At 48.2% G+C, this 22,508-nt stretch overlaps 1 protein-coding gene across 4 annotated transcripts in view; it reads right to left on the bottom strand.

The window, feature by feature from the left end:
• LOC136610961 (cytosolic carboxypeptidase 2-like) overlaps window positions 1-22,508 on the bottom strand; it is a 120,427-nt gene that overhangs the window by 46,948 nt on the left and 50,971 nt on the right. For all 4 annotated transcript variants that reach the window (XR_010790202.1, XM_066590173.1, XM_066590174.1 and 1 more), the window contains exons 6-7: window positions 14,269-14,419; window positions 2,528-3,313 (exon numbers count right to left, since the gene is read on the bottom strand). Coding sequence is in view for 3 of the 4 variants with exons in the window: in XM_066590173.1 (XP_066446270.1) it covers window positions 2,528-3,313; window positions 14,269-14,419 (937 nt within the window). In the remaining variant the exon portion in view is untranslated. The remainder of the gene's footprint in view (window positions 1-2,527; window positions 3,314-14,268; window positions 14,420-22,508) is intronic.

Below are 22,508 nucleotides of genomic sequence, written 5' to 3'. Positions count from 1 at the left end.
TGACACTCGGACACATAAATTGGATATCAATGGAAACAGAAACTCAAAAAGTTTTGTTACACATCAGCAAAAATGTTTCCCCCATCAGAGGTGATCAGTTTGACCGTCCTTTGTCACTGGACACGCATGAAGCCTGTAGTCAAGTTCCTGCCGCACACGCTGTAGGTATCACAACTGACGCAATGGCTTCTGGGATGCCGGAGATCATGGTGGGGGATGTCCAATTCTCTGCTCGTTCTGCCGCACTCTCCCCCATTTCCACGCTTACTGGTGGACAGACGGATGGCTTTCAATTACGCATGCAACCTTTTTCCTTAAAAACTGGGAGCATGACTTAAAAAATTGTGCGCCTGTTGGGGTGGGGGGGGGGAGTTCACCAAACGGTGTTAAAGAATGACGCTAATAACAGACTGATGGGCGTGAAAATCAAGGGCACAAAACGCTCTGCTGTCTTCGTTGGCAGCCATTTAGTCTGATAGCCGTCTACCAGTAGGACGTCCTGTCGCCCATAGCAACCAATCACAGCGCAGCACTAAATTTACCTCGAAGGCTTAAGAAAGTCAAGCTGCGTTGTGATTGGTTGCTTTGGGCAACGAGGACAGTTTCATGGTCAACGTTTTTGCTAAATGAACCTTTTTGAGTTTCGGTTTCCATTGATATCAAAATTTTGTATCTGAGTATCATTAAACAGAGTTACAAGGGTCTAACATCGGGGGGATCATAAGCCTGTAGTGTCTGAGCGCTGTATGGCGGTATTATTTGAATGATGCTATTGAGCATCAATTCATTATATTATTTGGCCATTTTATGGTGCTATTATTTCAGCGATGCATCATGGATCACGTCGGTCACTGACTAATTAGTAGGTGATTTTAGACCTCAGGGTGCCGTTACACAAGCATTAGCGACCGCCGCTAAAGCTGGTAATTTACCGCTAAGCAGATGCTGCATGTCCAGGTGTATTATTCATCCTCTGCATACATCTGAGCTCTGGTATTATTTAGGTTATATATGGCGGTATTATATGTATATCATAGTATTATTCCGCATCTGTAGGGTGGTATTATTTATATGATAGTGTTATATGCCCTATGTATGTAGAACTACATGAGCACTGTATGGTGGTAGTATTTAGGAACAATATGTTGGTATTACTTATGGGATAGTCTTATTTCTCCTCTGTATATAGTGATATTTGAAATGTGCATGGCGGCATTATTTTTACTCCATATGCAGTATTATTTGAGCTCTGTATTACTATAGTATTTATATATCAGAATATTGTTTGAATGCCGTATACTGGTATTATTTAGGCTTTATATGGTGGTATTATATATAAGCCAGCATGGTTTGGACTCTATATGGTGGTATTATTTTGCCTGTTGGTAGTATTATTTATTCTCCGTAATATTACATGACATGGCGGTATTGCTTCAGCCCTGTCATGGTTAGCATTGCTTATTGACTGTAGGTGATTCTAGCGGTTACATAGGCCTTTTTTAGAGTGCTATTACACAAATATTACTCACCACCACTAATGCTTGCGATTTACCGTTACTTGCCAAGCTGAAGCAGCATGTCCAGATGTAGCCTGGCAATTATGGGTATATGACAAGCCTTAGTGGCGGCCGCTAGTGCCCATGTGATGGCACCGTAGGGTGTGAGCGGTAAGAGAGTGTACGGTTGGGAAGCTCCAGCTCTGTGCACTGCGGATTAACAATCCTGCTCACTAACATATAAGAGCTGTCTGCTGGGGAGACCTAGAACCCCGATATAAGACCGATGCCTAATAGCTTGTCTGTACGGCCTATAATGCTCACTCAGCTGTTTATGGTCACCTCCTGACAGTCCACAGATGCCGATGACAGCCGTGACGGTGTCTATAGGGGTCCTCACTCAGCTCTCCGCTGACTCTGCACAGTTACTCTTCTGGCCCGGCTCATCGACTAGTTAGTCTTTGATGGAGATGTCATTTCAGAGCCATTCAGTACAATCTGGGTTATTTTCCAAAGATGCACCTGCTGTCCTGCGTTATCCTGGCCTTAGTATTTCCACTTTAGGTTAATATCTGCTCCCTTCCCTACACGCTTATCAAATCAATCAGGGGCACCAAGAGGACGCTCATCCCGGTCATCCGGATTTGCGGTTTACAGCCCTGAACTATGCCAGCAATAGCCAGATGACTGCAGAAGAGAACCTTAGAAATATAGATATGCGCTGGGGTGCATTCACACGGGCGAGCGCGATACCTGTCTGATAAACCAGGACGCTTGTGAAATGGCGCTGCTGGCTGTGAGTACGGTGTACTCAATTAAGGATTGCATCGCACTCACATGTACATGCGCACCCATCGGAAACATCACATCGCTGCAAGGGAAACATTGCGCAAGTAAATAGACCCGCTGGAAATAACTTGGATGGTCTATTTCAGAGTGTCTGGCAATGCACAAACCTCACAAGGAACCTGACCGTGTGAATGCACCCCAAGACAGAGAGAGATATCAGACAGGCGAGCCACCACTCTTACCGTCTGATCATGTTACGGGTGAACCATATAGATGGGAAGGAGTTCTTCAGCCGGGACTTATAATTGCGGTTAAGATCTCGTCCAGCAAGCGAGCAGCGGTAGTTCCCCACAATTACCCCATCTGGGTTTAACATGGGCACTACCTTGAAGACGAAGGTGTCCCTTAGCAGCTGGGCATCGCTCCTTGAGCTTAATATGTAGTCCAAGAAACCTTTCATCATCCAGGAGCTGTTGGTCTCACCTGGGTGGACCCGGGCCGTCAGTATCACAGCTTTTTTCTTCTTCTTGGGTTCCTTCATGGTCAGAGAGGGGTTGGTGATAGTCAACACATAGACAATGTTACCAGCCAAGGAGTGGCACAGCACCCGGATCTTACAATATTTGGACCGCTCTGGGTCATTGGCTATCCCGGCCAAGTAATCTTGGAGGTTAGAGTATGTATAGGGGTAACACTGGGCAAAGTAACAGGTGTCTCCACTGTGTGGGAACCTGAAGGTCCAAGAGAGGGAGTAATAAGATTGTCCTGCTCTACTAGAGTTGTTCTTGTAATACTTGATCTCATCCCCGATCCTCTTCCAACCGATGCGTTGGGTGTTGGCATCGATCTCGGAGTACATGAGGGGGCGCATCCCGTGGTTGTAGAGACTTGTGGGTTTCATGAAATTAATGATGGTAAATCGGTAAGGTATGCCAGCCCTTGTGTTCTTTACCCGGAAGTAATACCATTGGGTGTGCCGATCTGTGTACAGGTCAGTGCGAAGGGTCAATTGGTAGTCGTAGTCAGCACTGCAAGAAAAGATGAGACCTATCAGCTCAGGGGTCACTGCCCTGTAAAGTCGGGTATTTAAAGGGCTATTCCTATCATGTAAAGTGATGGCATGTCATATGGTTAGTATGGTTAGTGGGGTCTAACCTCTGGAAATGCAGATCCACACCACTGATTTATCACTGCAACCTGCAAAGTGGTACCCCAACAAGGCCTGGCCCAGGGCTGTCAAACTACTAATGATGACCTGTCCGTCCGTGCGTGAGTAAGTGAGTGGGTTTGTGAGTGACTTACATGCTCTGCCCCTGATCACATGACGGTGAGTGGCATTATCACAGGTCCTGTACGCACACGGCTGCTGTCTGGCTAGGTCTCCGTTAGTATTCCATAGCAACTGAGGGCACAGGGGGTATGTAGTCTACCCGTAATCTGCACAAGGATGCAGGACCTTTGATGGTGTCACTGTAAATACCCCTTTAAGCCCTTAATTTTCAAGGCAATGACCAGTTTTTCACTTTTCCTCTATACCATATGTAGTCGTTAAATTTAACCTATTTGCCAACAGTCTCAATTTTTGCAGGACTGTTCTGCAAATCATATATTAAAGGTGAGGGATTAATGATATTTTGCCTTTAAAAAAGGGGAGTTCCTATGGGTGGAACAGGGCGGGGCTTAAAGCGGTTGTTGAAAAAAAAAATACATAGATGCCAGGGGTATTGTAAAATAAATTAGACTCACCACACCGGATTCCCCATCGCTCCCGTTTGGACTGAGCCTGATCCCCTGCCATTCTCTACTTCCTGCTGCAGCAATGACCTCCTGCAGCCAACAAGAGGCACTAGTGGGTCACCGCTGCAGAAGGAAGTGAAGCAAATCTTCATGGTCTGGTAGCAGTGAAGGGGTTGACTTCTGGGAAAGCTGAGCAATAACCGATCAAGCTAGCTTTACAGCGAACACAAACGCAACCTGCGGCTATCAAGGCATGCTGGGAGTTATAGTTCCCAGCTGCTTAAGAGCCACAGGTTGGAAACCACCGATTTACGCTTTTCTGCTCTTAACTGGCTGCCAGCATGTTCCCATTCCTCTCCGGTGATATATAATGTGAGGCGGGCAGTAAACATAATATGGATATCCCGAAACGCGTGCGCTCACACTGGCACACAAGAGTCCTGTCAACTTCCCGAGTGAAGCCTGTGAGTTATACCGTTATTATGCGCAGCTACTAACTAAATTTATGGCAATTTATTCTATAAAAAGCAGACAGCAGCTCAACCGGCTGTGAAAAAAAAGCTTCCCCGCTGAGAAAATAAAAATGCTAATGCTGGTAATAGATTTCTGAAATGGACCCGACCGGCTCGGCTACATGTGCATGGAATTAACAGCCGACTGTAGTGGAAAAAAAGCAAACCCGCCAGTGAGTGGCTTATCGCAGTTTTTGTATTCAGGATGGACAAAGACGACCCGGACAATAGTTTGCCCTGAGCCCCAGGACGCCCCTCGCTGCTGCCGCCTGGCATTACGCTGAAACTGGCTATATTTTTGGAGAGGTTTCCTACAAAAGTTTTTTTCTTAAAAAGTTCCCGCTTTGAGTTTCCAGGAGCAGCCACTGGGTGGCGCTGCAGCACGCTGAGTTCTGCTCTTGTTTCGATGATCTACGTTTATTTCCGTTCTTTTCAATAATCGGCTGCCAAATGATGTACAAAGCCTAATACATTACGGGAGGAAACAGGCAGAAACAGGCGCTCGCCGGGTGAGCTGGACAAAAACAAGCGCTGTGAATTACAGTGGGGGACACTTAACCCCTTAGTGTCACGGCCTAGTTTGGACGTGACGATTTTTGGGGGGGGTTTCATCTCCGCCCTAATGATTGTTCTGTTGCTTGTTTTTTGCGCGGCGAGCTGAGGTTTTATTGGTACTATCTTTGCGTTCATAGAATTGTATTGCGTTACTAATTATTTTATGGCATACATTCTGCCGCTGTTTTGGATTTTACTTACAGCAGTAATCATGCAGCACAAATGTCCTCATTCGTGGTTTCGGCGAGTCGTACGATTTCAGTGCCAAAATGGTATATATATTTTTTAAGGTTTTTCAACTTTGGGAGAATGAAAAAAAACATTTTTTTTCTGCATTGCTGCATGTAAAATCCCAGAACTTGTTTTACTTTTGCACGGACGTAATTTTGTGAGCTCTTGCTATTTGCATGACGAGCTGTAGATTTTACCGATACTATTTTTGGGTTACATATGGATTTTTTGATCACTTTTAGGGCTTATTTACACAAGCATATTTTGGCCGCCGTTTCCACGGCCAGCCGACATACGCTACCATCTGAGCTGTCTTCCCCCTTCTCTCCCCCTCATCAGCTCTCTGCCTCTCTCCTCCCCTCCGGCTGTTTGCAATGGAAGGGGGAGGGGGTAGAGCTCCACCCCGTCCCCTTCTATTGCAAAATGGGGGGGGGGGGGGCATTAGTGCCAATGGCACGGGCAGCTTACACATCTTAAGGGGCACTATAAATGCTGAGCAGCATATAGAGGTTGTAGAAGAACATACACTCCATCCAGACGTCTCTTTCAGGGAAGGCCTTGCATATTTTCTCAAGACAATGCTAAACCACATACTGCATCCATCACAGCAGCATGTCTTCACAGAAGAGTCCGGGGGTGAACCGGCCGCCTGCAGTCCAGACCGTCCACCAATAGAACTGCCCACCTGCAGTCCAGACCGTCCACCAATAGAACCGGCCACCTGCAGTCCAGACCATCCACCAATAGAACCGGCCACCTGCAGTCCAGACCGTCCACCAATAGAACCGGCCGCCTGCAGTCCAGACCGTCCACCAATAGAACCGGCCGCCTGCAGTCCAGACCTTCCACCAATAGAACCGGTCGCCTGCAGTCCAGACTGTCCACCAATAGAACCGTCTGCCTGCAGTCCAGACTGTCCACCAATAGAACCGGCCGCCTGCAGTCCAGACTGTCCACCAATAGAACCGTCAGCCTGCAGTCCAGTCTGTCCACCAATAGAACCGTCCGCCTGCAGTCCAGGCCGTCTACCAATAGAACCGTCCGTCTGCAGTCCAGACTTCCACCAATAGAACCAGCCGCCTGCAGTCCAGACCGTCCGCCAATAGAACTGGCCGTCTGCAGTCCAGACCGTCCACCAATAGAGCCGTTCGCCTGCAGTCCAGACTGTCCACCAATAGAACCAGCCACCTACAGGCCGGACTGTCCACCAGAAGAACCGGCCGCCTGCAGGCCAGACTGTCCACCAATAGAACTGTCCGCCTGCAGTCCAGACCGTCTACCAATAGAACTGTTCGCCTGCAGTCCAGACTGTCCACCAATAGAACCAGCCACCTACAGGCCAGACCGTCCACCAATAGAACTGGCCACCTGCAGGCCAGACCGTCCACCAGTACACCCGTCTGCCTGCAGGCCAGACCGTCCACCAGTACACCTGGCCCGCCTGCAGTCCAGACCGTCCACCAATGGAACCGTCCACCTGCAGTCTAGACCATTCACCAATAGAACCAGCTGCCTGGAGTCCAGATGGTTTACCAATAGAACCGGCCACCTACAGTCCAGACTTTCCACCAATAGAACCGGCCACCTGCAGTCTAGACCGTCCACCAATAGAACCGGCCGCCCACAGTCTAGGCCGTCCACCAATAGAACCGGCCACCTGCAGTCCAGACCGAGCACCAATAGAACCGGTCGCCTACAGTCCAGGCCGTCCACCAATAGAACCGGCCACCTGCAGTCCAGACCGTGCACCAATAGAACCGGCCACCTGCAGTCCAGACCAACCACCAAAAGAACCGGCCACCAGTAGGCCAGACCATCCACCAATAGAACCGGCTGGCTGCAGTCCAGACCAACCACCAATAAAGCCGGCCGCCTGTAGGCCAGACCATCCACCAATAGAACTGGCTGGCAGCAGTCCAGACAGTCCACCAATAGAACCGTCTGCCTGCAGTCCAGACCGTCCACCAATAGAACCGGCCACCTGTAGTCCAGACCAACCACCAATAGAACCGGCTGCTGTAGGCCAGACCATCCACCAATAGAACCGGCTGGCTGCAGTCCAGACCGTACACCAATAGAACCGGCCGCCTGCAGTCCAGACGGTCCACCAAAAGAACCGTCCGCCTGCAGTCCAGACTGTCCACCAATAGAACCGGCCGCCTGCAGTCCAGACTGTCCACCAATAGAACCGTCCGCCTGCAGTCCAGACTGTCCACCAATAGAACCATCCGCCTGCAGTCCAGGCCGTCTACCAATAGAACCGTCTGTCTGCAGTCCAGACTTCCACCAATAGAACCAGCTGCCTGCAGTCCAGACCAACCACTAATAGAGCCGGCCGCCTGTAGGCCAGACCATCCACCAATAGAACTGGCTGGCTGCAGTCCAGACCATCCACCAATAGAACCGGCTGCCTGCAGTCCAGACCGTCCACCAATAGAACTGGCCGTCTGCAGTCCAGACCGTCCACCAATAGAACCGTTCGCCTGCAGTCCAGACTGTCCACCAATAGAACCAGCCACCTACAGGCCGGACTGTCCACCAATAGAACCGGCTGCCTGCAGGCCAGACTGTCCACCAATAGAACCGGCTGCCTGCAGGCCAGACTGTCCACCAATAGAACCGGCCGCCTGCAGGCCAGACTGTCCACCAATAGAACCGGACGCCTGCAGGCCAGACTGTCCACCAATAGAACCGGACGCCTGCAGGCCAGACTGTCCACCAATAGAACCGGCTGCCTGCAGTCCAGACCATCTACCAATAGAACTGTTCGCCTGCAGTCCAGACCGTTCACCAATAGAACCAGCCACCTACAGGCCAGACCGTCCACCAATAGAACTGGCCACCTGCAGGCCAGACCGTCCACCAGTACACCCGTCTGCCTGCAGGCCAGACCGTCCACCAGTACACCCGGCCCGCCTGCAGTCCAGACCGTCCACCAATACACCCGGCCCGCCTGCAGTCCAGACCGTCCACCAATGGAACCGTCCGCCTGCAGTCTAGACCATTCACCAATAGAACCGGCTGCCTGGAGTCCAGATGGTTTACCAATAGAACCGGCCACCTACAGTCCAGACTTTCCACCAATAGAACCGGCCACCTGCAGTCTAGACCGTCCACCAATAGAACCGGCCGCCCACAGTCTAGGCCGTCCACCAATAGAACCGGCCACCTGCCGTCCAGACCGAGCACCAATAGAAGCGGTCGCCTACAGTCCAGGCCGTCCACCAATAGAACTGGCCACCTGCAGTCCAGACCGTGCACCAATAGAACTGGCCACCTGCAGTCCAGACCATGCACCAATAGAACCGGCCACCTGCAGTCCAGACCAACCACCAAAAGAACCGGCCACCAGTAGGTCAGACCATCCACCAATAGAACCGGCTGGCTGCAGTCCAGACCAACCACTAATAGAGCCGGCCGCCTGTAGGCCAGACCATCCACCAATAGAACTGGCTGGCTGCAGTCCAGACCATCCACCAATAGAACCGGCTGCCTGCAGTCCAGACCGTCCACCAATAGAACCGGCCATCTGTAGTCCAGACCAACCACCAATAGAAACGGCTGCTGTAGGCCAGACCAACCACCAATAAAACCGGCTGCTGTAGGGCAGACCAACCACCAATAGAACCGGCTGGCTGCAGTCCAGACCGTACACCAATAGAACCGGCCGCCTGCAGTCCAGACTGTCCACCAATAGAACCGTCCGCCTGCAGTCCAGACTGTCCACCAATAGAACCGGCCGCCTGCAGTCCAGACAGTCCACCAATAGAACCGGCTGCCTGCAGTCCAGACCGTCCACCAATAGAACCGGCCACCTGTAGTCCAGACCAACCACCAATAGAACCGGCTGCTGTAGGCCAGACCATCCACCAATAGAACCGGCTGGCTGCAGTCCAGACCGTCCACCAATAGAACCGGCTGCCTGCAGTCCAGACCGTCCACCAATAGAACTGGCTGGCTGCAGTCCAGACCGTCCACCAATAGAACCGGCTGGCTGCAGTCCAGGCCGTCCACAAATAGAACCGGCTGGCTGCAGTCCAGACCGTCCACCGATAGAACCGGTTGGCTGCAGTCCAGACCGTCCACCGATAGATCCGACTGCCTGCAGTCCAGACCGTCCACTAATAGGAAACATTTGGCGCACTATGAAACAAAAAATCTGGTAAAGACGACCGAGGACTGCGGAACTGCTGGAAGCCTACATCAGACTAGAACGGGACATTCCTCTCCTAAAACTCCAGCAATTGTTCTCCACATTTCCCAGAGGAGGGGGCGCTACACAACGGTAGTCATGGAGCAAGGAGAGATGGGTGAAGCTCCTCAGATAGCTCTTGTAGGGCTTAGCTGGGCAGATTCCCTTCACACCTTACAATCCACAAGAGGGCGCTATCTGCCTCATACCATCACAAAGCCTTGCAGCACCAGAGAGCGTTAAACAAACCAGTCTGGAGGGACAACCCATCTAAACCCAACACCGCCTCACAAAAGCCGAAGTCCAGTGACAGGAGGAACAACATAGGAACATCCTAAAAGCTGACGCTATACCAGGGGCTACAAGCTGGCTCCATATCTGGAAGTACTACCACTTCCCCCCAGGGATCGCTAGATCCAGAGCTGTCATACACCACTTGGCTATGGAATCAGGATGGCACAGAGCCAACTACAACCCCGCGGAGAGGCCCACTTCTTACTGCTCATTTCAGGAGACTTTCTGATCTCTGTCTGGACTTCTGCTCCATGGACAAGGAAGAGAAGAATACAGCGGCCACAGCAGCACAATATGCCGAAGAGGAGTGTGATAGACTTCTATACCCCCGACCCCGGATGTATCCATCTCCCCCAAATCTTCAGCCTCAGTCCCTCACCCCCATCCCTCACTTACTGCTCTCCACTTGCTTTGGCAATGCTAATGTTTAGTTGTTCCTGTCAATAAAGCTTCTTTAAATTAGTTCTCCCCCCTCTCCCTGCAGAGCATGCTCACTACACACTCCCACAGAAGTCAATCCTATTCTGACTTAGTTTCGTTGTATCCGGGTGACTCCTGCAGAACCCTGAGCAAGATGGCCGCCGCCATAATGATGGAAAGGCGGAATAATAAGGAAATCTGAAAATAAAAACGTGTCAGTGCAGATTTTTAATTAGGCAACTTTTTTGTGAACGTGATTTTAGCCATATGTCTCGCTAATGAGTCGAGTTGCCACCATGCAGAACATTTATTCATATTAGAGAAGATGAAAAGGAGAGGAACTAGTATGCAAATGAGACAATCTTATTGCGGGTGATCTCGGAGAATCAACACCGCACTCCCATCATCCTCGCAGAGACTTATTCTCCTTGTGGAGATTTTGCTGGTGTAGGGAATCTTACAGGCAGTGCCACTTGGGAAAAAAAGTATGCAAATTAGCTCTCCTCCTGGAGGATTGAAAATTCGTTCTCTCTCTACTGCCGCCTACAGGTAGCTTCCTTGTAGAAACATCTTAAGAGATGTTCTGGCACGATTATAGCCATAGGATTACTGCTGGCCAAAATGCCTGTTTTTCTATTGTCTTCTCTTTATAAAAATGACCTGCAGTGCGGCATAAAATCACGTGACAGGTTTTCCGTGGATCAGTTTCAGTGTGAATCCACATTAGATGGGAAAACCAAGCGATTCGAGTGTCTTCCAACGAGGCCGGTCATCGGTGCTGGACTAGCCGGGGCCGGGATGTCACTGGCGACCACGTGGGGTTTTCCCGTGCAACATTGTGGAGAGTATACCGAGAATGGCGTGAACGAGGAAACATCCAGCGGAAGGGGATCCTGTGTACGGCAACAATTCCTCACTGAAAGGGGTCGGAGGAGGATGCCAGGAATCGTAGTGACCAACAGGCTGCACAGTCAAGAGCAATGCTAGTGCTCCAACTAAACTTACTCAATCGTCATTGCTTAGCATGGATGGGCTATAACAGCGGACGGCCAGTTCCACCATTGTGTCTAAGAAAAACAGAAAGGTGAGACTCCAGCGGGCAAAAGAGTGTATCCCTGAGCAGCAGAAAAACATCACCTGGTCAGATTAATCCAGATTTCTGTTACACCGTGCTGATCGATGACCCCCGCTGCAGGAATGGTCGGTGAAGGTTTACTTGGCATTCTTTTGGTCCTGTGGGTGTCTCTAATAAGGTGGCCATTCAGTGATAAAATTCCCTAGTTTCAAGAATTTGTGAATCATCAGACAGGGTTGACTTTGTAGCACCACTTGCAAGGATTTGAAATATAAGCCCTACCCCAAAAATAAGCCCTAGCTGCAGGAAAAAATTAAAAAGATGAATACATCACCTTTCCCGCGCTGTCCGGCTCCGCTGCCTCTTCTCCCCAGTCCCAGGCACTGTTCTTTATCATCTCTTCCGGCTGGGGATTCAAAAATCCTGGAAGTGCTGTGACGCATAGCCAATCAGAGCCAGCGCTCGATGAACCAATCACAGCCATTCATTGATTGCTGGCTCTGATTGGCCAGAAGAGATGATGAAGAACAGTTCCGGGGACTGGGGAGAAGAGGCAGCGGAGCCGGACAGCGCGGGAGATGTGATGTATTCATCTTTTTATTTTTTTCCTGCAGCTAGGGCTTACTTTAGGGCTATGACAGAAGGATTTCCTACTCTCAAAGTTGCATCGTTCCCCACGAAAACCGCGTTTTCATACGATGCGATGCAATGGCGAGGAAGGGTCCATAGGGAAACGACGAGCTACAAATCTTTGCACATCGCGGCTGCATAGAGCATGTCGCGATGTTGTAGTCTTACAATGTTGCAGGCTATAAATCATTGTTCGTGTGGAAGAACCCATAGGAAAGCATGGGCTCTACATACAGGCCATCTGTAGCGCTGCCGCATAGTGACAAATCGTGCGATAAAGTCGCCCGTGTGGATGCGGCCTAAAACCCATCCTGGCCACATCCTGCCAGCACAGGTGCCAGTTCATTACAAGATCTACAATACACAGGTCCTTCACATGTGCAAGAAGTACATGATCAGGGCAGGTTTTCAGCTTTGAATGTTAAAAAAGGGTTAATAGTAGTGATGAGCGAGCATTGCCCTTAGCGAGTACCTGCCCGCTCGAGACAAAAAGGATCGGCTGCCGGCGCGGGTGACAGGTGAGTTGAGGTGAGTTGCGTCAGTGAGCAGTGGGAGCGGGGGGGATGGGGGGGTGGAGGGAGATAGAGATCTCCCCTCCGCTCCCTGCCCGCCGCCGGCAGCCGAGCCTTTTCTCTCGAGCGGGCAGGTACTCGCTAAGGGCAATGCTCGCTCATCACTAGTTAATAGCTTTAAAGGGGTTTTCTCGTTACTTAAAATTGATCCACAGCACTCTGTCCTTCCTGGTTGCTAGTGACCAGAACCTGTAACTGCTGCAGCCAATCACTGACCAACAGCAGTCACCTTGTATAGCCAATGATTGGCTGCAGCAGTCACATGTCCTGGTCAGCAGCAACCAGGAAGTACAGAGGGGCTATGGAGTAATTTTAAATAATGGAAAAAAACCCTTTTAAAATAACTTCACAACCACTCTGTACTTCCTGGTTGCAGCTGACCAGGACATGTGACTGCTGCAGCCAATCACTGGCTGTAGAAAGTTGCAGCTGTGGCCAGTGATTAGCTGCAGCAGTCACATGTCCCAATCAGCAGTAACCAAGAAGTACAGAGTGCTTGTCAAGCAATTTTAAGTAGTGGGGCAACACCTTTAAAGAGGGTATGTCACATTAGGCCACAGGGTATTCTGAGGGTGGGGTTGTAGATGTCTCTGGACGATCTCAGCACTGGTGATACGTGCCACAGTGATCATGGGAGGCACCCCTTTACAGAACACTACACTCAGACTTAAAGGGGTTGTCTCGAGAAAGCAGTGAAATTTTTTTTTGCCCAGTCCCCCTAATTAAGCATACATTACTAAGCCCCCCTGTAAATGACTTTTCTAGCTGGTTTGTACTTACAGTTCCAACGTTTCAGCAACTTATAAAAAGTTTCCCCAAGATGGCCGCCGGCTCTTTTCCCGTCGCTTGCTGTAGCCCGACGTGCGCGCTCCCGAGACGCTACCAGCTGTGTCTCCCTGACAACCAGACGCCCCGCAGCCGCCGACCGGACCCCGGGATTGAACGCGGCCGACCAGTCACCCACTGCCAGGCAGCAGGTAACCGGCGCTAGCCCCCGACTCCCCCGCGCTAGCCCCCGTCTTCCCCGCGCTAGCCCCCGGCTCCCCAGCGGTAGGCCCCGGGGCCCAGCGGTAGGCCCCGGCTTCCCAGCGGTAGGCTCCGGGGCCACAGCGGCAGTCAGTCACGCGTCACCCCCGTCAGTCCGTCACCCATCACTTACCTGGGCTGGGCTGGGCGGCTCTGCTGGGCTGGGCTTTTCGGCTGGGCGGCTCCAGTTTCTGCACCTTCCTCTAACAGAGGATGGTAGCAAAATGGCCGCTCCAGCGCGCTCCCGAGAAGATACAGCTCGTCTGCGCATGCGCAGAAGAGCTGTAGCGGCGAGCACACTGAAGCGGCTCGTGGTCAGAGCAGAAGACCGGACTGCGCAAGCGCGTCTAAAAAAGCAAGCCGCCAGCGAATTTAGACGGCACCATGGAGACGGGGACGCCAGCAACGGAGCAGGTAAGTGAATAACTTCTGTATGGCTCATAATTAATGCACGATGTACATTACAAAGTGCATTAATATGGCCATACAGAAGTGCATAACCCCACTTGATTTCGCGAGACTACCCCTTTAAGTGGCTGATAACAGGAAACAAAAGTTTGTATTGTGCTTTGCAAACAATGATGCACTAGTGAATCCAGTAAAGCAAGCTGGAGCAGACAGGTGCGAGGTAAGTAGATTGGCTTCTATCTGTAAAGGGGTGTTTCTGTTTTACTAGATTCTATATTGTAAAATTGCAGGGTAATGATTTAAATACACATTTCAGGACGCGGCTTCTTACACCTGGACCACTTTCTGCAAATTCCCACTCTCAAATCGGGACTCAAACACCAGCGTGTTGTCAGATTCTTCGCAGCTGTGTGGGGATACAGACTTGAGGGGGCTGCAATTGCCACCCACGCGGGAACACATGAAGAAAGGCTCCTTCCAACCTAAGAGAATGCAGAGAAGAAAAATGCAATTCAGCCTCTGAGATAGGAAGATATTGGAGGGCATTGTGAAAGGAAAGAGGGATAAGGAATGAACCAGAAAGTAAGGAGGGAGAGCAGCTGGAAGGGAAAGAGACAGACGGAGCAAAGGGCATGGTAACAGGATAAAAGGAGAACAGAAGTCAGAGAGAAAAAAAAAAAAAGGATGGAAACAGAAATAACAGTAAAAGTACAGAGGAATAGTAAGATGAGACCCGGGGACACAGGAAAGTAAAAGGAAGACAAAGTAGTAAGAGGAAGCTGAGGGACTCTGGAAAGGCAGAGGAAGCAGAAGAATGCAGGAAAGTAAGAGATGCTACAGGACACAGAAGAAAAAGGAAAAAGAAGTGGGGTACAGGGGTGCAGGAAGGAACAGAAGGATGTAAGGAAATAGACAACAGAGGAACAAAGAAGAAACAGGACAAAACATAGAAAGATACAGGGGAAGAAGCAAACGGACCAAGAATAAGAGGAAGCTGGAGGACACTGAAAGGAAGAGAAAGCAGAACGATGCATACGAGGTGAAGCTGGAGGCCCAGGAAAATAAGGGGAAACAGAAGGCAGAGAGAAAATACACGAGAGGAAGTAGAAGGACAAACACAAGGAGAGCCTGGAAAATAAGAGAAAACGAGAGACAAGAAGTAAAATGGAGGAGGGCACAAAGTAAGAAAAAGAGGAACGAGACAAAAGAGCAGGGGGGCTATGTAAAGGGAGAGGGAGCAGAAGGACACAGAAATGTAAGGACTTGTTCACTTTAGTTCTAGGGGTTTCTTGTTTCTTACTCCGTTCGGGAGCAGGAGAACAGCAATCCTAACTGAATGGATTCGTCTTATGATGGAACCAAATGGTGCAGAACGGACTATTGACTATAATTGAGTTCATCTGCTTTCTGGCATTTTACAAGATGCAATAGTGTAGCAAGATGTGAATGAGGCCTAAAAGACATTAGAAGGCAGACGAGTAGGAAATAGAAGAGGGATACAGGGGTGCAAGAAGGAACAGAAGACTGACAAGTGAAATAGGACAAAATGTAAAAAGAGGAAGTCAAAGGATACAGGGGAAGGAGCAAGAGGACCAAGTAGTAAGAGGAAGCGGGGGGACACTGGAAAATAAAAAGAGAGGGCAAAATGTGAAGAGAAAGTAGAATGTAAGAGAAAGAAGAGAAAGAAGAAGCTGGAAGACAAACGGTAAGAAAGAGGAAGGAGAACAAAGATGTAATGAGAGGAAGCTGGGAGACACTAAAACAGAAGATGAAGCAGAAGGGCAACAGACGAAGTTGGGGACTCTACAAAATAAGAGGAAGGAGGAGGCAAAAAAAAGTAGAGTAAAAGCAGAAGGATACATGAAAGTAAGGAAAAGGAGGACAGACACAAAAGAGGAAGAGGAAGCAGAAGGACTCTAACATAAAGCAGAAGGCAACAAAGTAAAGAGAAAGGTGAATGTAAGAGAAAGAGGAATGACCCGGAAGAGGAAGCAGAGAGACACACGAAAACAAAAGGAAGCAACAGCACAAAGAAAATGAAGAAAAAGCGGGCACAGGAAAGTAAGGAGAAACAAAAGAATGATACAATTTAGAGAAAGTCGAACACGGAGGTAAAGGACAGCTGAAAGAATAGGACACTAAGAGAAAGAGGAAGCAGAAGGACACAATAAAGTAAGAAGCAGAGGAAAACAGGAAGAGGAAACAGAAGAAGAAAAAAGGAAATAGAATGAAAAGAGACACAAACTAGAAAGATAGCAGAATGACACAAGGGAGGAAGAGGAAGCAGAAGGAAGCAAGAAAGTAAGAGGAAAGATTGGCAGAAACAGTAAGTTAAAGAAGAAAAACACAGGAGGAAGCAGAAAGATAAAAGTAAGAGAAAAGAGAAAGGACTGAGGAAAGTGAGAGGAAGGAAGGAAATCAGGAAGAAATGTGCAGGCGAAAGTAAGCAGAAATACATAATGAGTCATAAACTACAAAGCAAAAATATAAGATGGAGGAATAAGGAGGAAGAAAAAAAAGAAATAAAACCCTTGAAAGAAGAAAATTAGTCTTTGTATGATAACATTTGCCTCAATAATGTAACCATGAAGGTGAAACAGAATATCCTTGGGACAGAAGATCAGGAGAATGATAAGGAGAACTGAAGAGGTGGTGAGGAGATTGGATTAAGATACGAGGCTACGGACAGGCTGACAATACAGGAAGACAAGAAAACTGATAAAAGACTAAAAGTAAGCCGGCACGTAACAAAGCCGAATTCATGTAAGTTACAGATGGTAGATAATTCCCAAGAGACGGAACTAATTATAAAGAAGGGGAAGAGATAAGACGGACTAGAATTAGGGACACGGGTGGAAATAGACTGGCAGCCTGTTAATGAAATGCCATAAAGCAGACAGGAAATTAAATACGCGAATCACCAGAGAAGTAGCAAATGTAGATCAACCGAGAGAGCAACTGGTTAAAAAAGGAAAGGATTTGTTCAGAGCCAAAGGCACAACTGAAACTGACAAGATAAGGAGAAATAAAAAAGTCAAGACCATTAATATTCCTGTCACAGGTTATCTCTGAGATCAACATAACTCAGTGTCTCGGAAAAAATGGCCGACATTGTGGATGACCCAAATTTCGAGGGTTTATGCAGTAAATCAAGCTACAGTTCTCACAAAATTGTGCCAAGACATGGCGTTCAAAGTTCCTGCAGGTACAATGCAGTCAGATTAATCAGGTGGATACAGGAATGTAAGAGATAGGAGAACAGAAGAATAAGAGAAGGACATCGGGGAGAGAGAAGTAAAAAGAGGACATGGTAGAGAAAATGAAATCAGGAGGACACAGGAGAGGAAGCGGCAGAATAAGGACACAAGAGAATAAGAGAAAGTACGACCACCCAAGTGAGGAGTAAAACAGAGAACACAGATGAATAAGAAGAAGAAGGACAGAGGGGAAGAGGCAGAAAGAGTCCATGGGGAAATAAGAAGCATGAGGACGCAGGAGAGGAAGAGTAAGACAGAATACAGGGGAGTAATATGAAGCAGAAGAACAGAGGAAAGAGAGAAAGAGGCAGTAGGACACATCAGAGTAAGAGAAAACAGGATGACATGGGAGAGGAGACAGGATAATAAGAGGAAGCAGAAGTACAAGACAGGAGAGGAAGAAGAAGAACACATAAGAAGAATTAGAAAGACATAGGAAGAAAAGAAGGAGGAGGAGAACACAGGAGTGTAGTCAACAGGACACAGGAGAGGAAAAGAAAAAGGGAGGATACAGGAGGGAAGGAAAAACAGGGGTGAGTAATAGAGCTGCTGGGCACAGAAGAGGAAGAATTAGTAAAAGTACATATGATAGAAAAAGGTAGGAGGACATAGGAGAGTAAAGGGGGAAAAGGAGGATAACGAAGAACAGGAGTGAGGAACAAAGCTGGTAGTTGCAGGAGAGGAAGAGAGAGGACACAGGTGAGGAAGACAGCAGTGGAGTAAGGAAAAGAGAAAAACAGAGGGAGAGGAAGAGGAAAGGGGAGAATAAGAGGAAATAGACGAACAGAAATAAGGAAAAAGCAAAGGGAAAGCAGAAGGACATGGGAAATGAAGAGGCAGAGGCAGGACAGGAGAGGAAGCGCTAAAACATAGAACAGGAAGAACAAGGAGAAGGAAAGAGAGGAAGAAGCAGAAGGAGAACAAATGAGAGGAAAAGCAATAAGAAGAACAGGAAGGGAAGAGGTGGAAGAAGGACACAACTGTTTAGGAAAAAGCAAAAAGAGGGCACAACATAGAAGAGGAAGAGGTAGTCAAGGAAAGAGGACACAGAAGAGGAAGAGGCAAAAAGAGGACACGATAGAGAAAGAGTAAACAGGAAAACATAGGGGAAGAAGGCGCAGAAGGAGGATGTTACTTTCGCTATGAACGTGCGGTAGGCTGAGCTTTGGTTCTTTCAATGAATTGGTTGCTGACGATTCACTTCAGCTGGTTAGACAAGGCTTCTACGAGATCCATAAATGCTCCACACAATATCCCACAGCAAAAAGTAAGGCTAGTCAATCTGTCATGTCCGCTACGAACGTGTGGTAACTGTATTCCTGAAATAAATGCTTGGGAACTGGGAATGGTAAAAAGAAAACTAAGAAGAAGAGAACTATCCCTATGGAACTATAGCAAGTGATAGTCCCTACCTAAACAATGAATGGATCGTCCTGATAAGGACGCACTTACGCTGGAACCTGGGGCTCTCCTTATTCCTGACCTAGAGATGAATATATTCCAAAACCAGTGTACACACTTCACCATAAACTAAACAAGAAACTTATCTGTTAAGGTGGCTGGAAGGGACACAGAATCCCAATTTTGGATGAGCCACTGAACACAGCTATTGTCTCCTATACACCCCGAGACTGCAATAAGAATTGACTAGCACAAAACCAGGGCTGAGGAGGAAATGAAAACCCTCCCTGATAGCCTTCAGGTGTGCTCCAATGGTAACAACCCACAACCATCCGCATCAGTGTTAGAGAGACACCAAACCACCAGCAGAGCGCAAGTGAAACCGACACAACAGTGGGCATGAGAGAGTAAGGAGAAGGAGAAGTGGTAGGACATAAGAAGGGAAGAGATAGAAGGAGGACAAAACAGAGAAGGAAGAAGAACAGTGAGTAACAAAGTGGATGGATGCAAGAGAAGAAGAAGGAAGGCAAAGCAATGGTACGAGGAGGATAGAAAAACAGAAGGAGAAGAAGAGGAAAAATTAGGAAATGGAAAAATAGGGGGAAGCAGGACAGAAAAAATAGAGGCAGAAGGAGAACACGTAAAGAAAGGGGAAGCAGGTGGAGAGAGGAAACTAAGAGGAAGAAGGACACTGAGGAAAGTGAAAAAGTGTGGAGGAGGCTCAGGAAAGTAAGAAGGAAAACGGTCAGTTAAAAAAAAAGTATTCAGTGCTAAAGGCAGAACTAAAAGGAGCGACATACCGGAAACATCATTCTTAGCAAAGATTATCTATAGGCTCAACCTAATTCCCAAAATGGCCGACATTCCTGGCTGACCCAAATTTGAGGGTTTCCGTAGTAACTGCTGTCAAGTTAATCCAAAAACTGTACGATTGTGTGACACGGAGAGACAAGGCTCAAAGTTATTGCAGGCTAATTGCCACCCACAAACATATCGAGCCCAGAGAGGCAATTCATTTCCCGATGTGGACTCCTTCTCCCCTGGTCCTGTCTCGCTCAGAGCAGGTTAAATTACGTTTATTAATTTTGGTTGCAAAAAACCCCCAAAAAACACAAAGCGCCACAAAGCAGTCTCAGCGTGACAGGAGGGAGTTCTGTGAGAAAACTACAGAAATTCTACAGAATTTTAAAATATTAGCAATTAAGCCGCCGTTGTGAAAGCGAGCCGATGTAGCTGACATTTTCAAAGAGCATTTTATAGCGCAATTATTTTTCTCCGCTCCCCACCCCCACCCAAAAAAAGTGATTTGATTAAAAATAGAAACGCTGGATGGGGTGGAAGGCAAAAAATAGAGTGTCAGAGAAACAAAGCCTCCGCTGTGAGTCACACACGTCTTGTACTAATAAGAAACTGTAAAGGATTTAATCAGTTTTAGGTACAGAACGCGGCCATTACGTCTCTATGGAGATGGAAGAGCTCATCTACATATTACCGAGACCAAGTTAAGTGGAAATTAGTTAACATATTTTTAGAAGGTTGAAGCTGTAAAAAGTTGAGAGATTCAAATCAGGAACAAATAATAATAATATTAATAGGCAGATGCCTAAAACCCCCTCAGGCTCTTTTCATGCTGCAGTAATGGCTTCCGTTAAGCATAAATGCCAGGGGCGTGGCTTGGGCGTGGCTTGGGCGTAGCTATGGCCGGATATGTGCGAGGAGAGCTCCATCCTTAGATACCATAGCCCATCTGCTTACTAAAGCCCTCCAAATAGCCATAATTGACCCCAGCCAAAAGCCAAGGGCATATCGGCAACCAAACTCAATACACCCGGAGATGCGGGTCCCAATAAAACAACATTACCGTGTGGAATAATCGTTACAAGGGATCCCCAGTTAGTCTCAGGAGCTGCTGGCCAGATACCAACATACTTGGAGGAAGCCTAAAGCCTGGGACTCAACTGCGGGGTCCATCTCTGCGGCCTGAACTTCTGAAAACATGTGTGTCAGGAAGAGCACCCAACATATATGTTTATCGGCAACTGTTATGGATGACTCTTTCATCACCTACTGTATAAAATGGCCTGTGGGTGGCGGATAAGGGCTTGTTCATAGCAGCGTTTTTAGATCCTGTTTTCCTGTTCCATCACAGGAGCAGGATATTAGAATCTCTGACCAGAACGGATCCATCCTATGACGAACCTGAACGTTGCTGTAACGATCTGGTGTGGGTTTGTAGCCTCTTGTAGTACCCAGAGCAGACAAACAGGGTGATCAGTAAAGCCAAAGGTCAGTAACAGGTAGGTATCTGTTGCAGTTCAGAGGATCGAGCAGGTAGCGTAGTCAGAGGAAGCCAGAGGTCACTATGCAGTAGTAACAGTTCGGTTTAGGATCAGTTTCGGTTTAGGTTATGATCAGGCAGGTGGTGGAGCTTGAATATAAGGTGGGATCTCAAGATATAAGGCCAGGCCTAAATAGTGTACTTAAATCAAGCAAACGGGCAGAGCCAGACACGGAAACAGAAACTGAATTGCAAAGGCAAGGCACATGGAGTCTGGTTTATGCAGGGGAGCTATCCAAAGGGCTGGATAGCTCAATAGAAAGAGCTGCTGCCTGGAGTACAGCAGCTCCTGGGCTCGAGCCCTCACAGTTGCAGAATGGACCCCGTTGACTAATTGGCTCCGTCAGGCTTCCATTATGCCCTAATCTGCGATGAAGATGTGAAATGAGCTTGTGTGGCGCAGAGTGTAAGCTCTCGCCTATGACCTGAAGGTTACAAGTTTGATCCCTGCTTGATTCAGGTAGCTGGCTCAAGGTTGACTCAGCCTTCCATCCTTCTGAGGTCGGTAAAATGAGAACCCAGCTTGGTGGGTAATAAGTAATAATTACCTGAAAGCGCTGCGGAATAAGTTGGCGCTATACAAATACCAAGATTCATTTAATTAGTGCTTACTCTGTTAAGACATCAGTTTATTGCATCCATCATCCATAGGCTGTAATGGAATTCCTTTAATGAATATGTCATGAAATGCTATAGAAAAGCTCTTACGTATCCATTGCAGCTACTTTCACACTTCATGTTTTTTCCATATGCACTGGGAGGGCTCTGGATCGATATGGTAAACACAATAATAGACTAGTCGGGGGCTTTCCGTCATGGAAAAGTGCAGGGGACTGTGCCACACCAAGTAGAGGCATTTAGTTAAAAATGCATACTGTATGGTATATATTTTTACAATGACAACCGCGGGTGACAGATTGCACTAAGTGGTATCCCTTACACATATACACTGGATGATCACTGCATTAGGATCAGCTAGCGTGTGACATCTTGTGATCAGTAACACGGTACCATGTCATGGCCGTGTCACTATCTGCCCTCAGATAATGCGCAGCAGAAGGAAACATCCGGCAGTCATCGGTAAATGTGGTGACTTGAGTGACTGACAACAGGCAGAATGTTGGTGCCCAGAAGTGTGGTTCCAGTATTTCTGAAACAGTCGCACCCGTTGGCTGTTCCCGAACCACGGTGTCGAGCGTGTATAAAGAGTGGGCCAACCATAAACAGAAATCCGACAGAAGATCACACAGTGGCAGGCCACATGTAGTTGATCCTAGAGGTGAGCTTTGGGTAGCATGCCTTGCATCTCACGAGGTGCCACAGTGGACCAACTGACCAGCAGTACAACAGTGGGGGAAGGTAAACAAATTTCCACAATGACCATGTGGCGTACCTTGTATCCACTGGTGTTCAATAGCTGAAGACCAACAAGGCTGCCCCTGATGACCCCATATCATCGCTAACAATGCATCACATGGGTCCAGGAAAGACATCAATGTACCTTGGACACACACCAGAAGGTGGTCTGCAAGTCCTGTTTCCTACTGAACCAAATAGATGGCTGATCCGTATCTG

This window comes from Eleutherodactylus coqui, chromosome 2, assembly GCF_035609145.1.
Source record: "Eleutherodactylus coqui strain aEleCoq1 chromosome 2, aEleCoq1.hap1, whole genome shotgun sequence".
NCBI lineage: Eukaryota > Metazoa > Chordata > Amphibia > Anura > Eleutherodactylidae > Eleutherodactylus > Eleutherodactylus coqui.
Note: the sequence above shows the minus strand (reverse complement) of the source record. Positions and strands in the feature narration are given on the sequence as shown.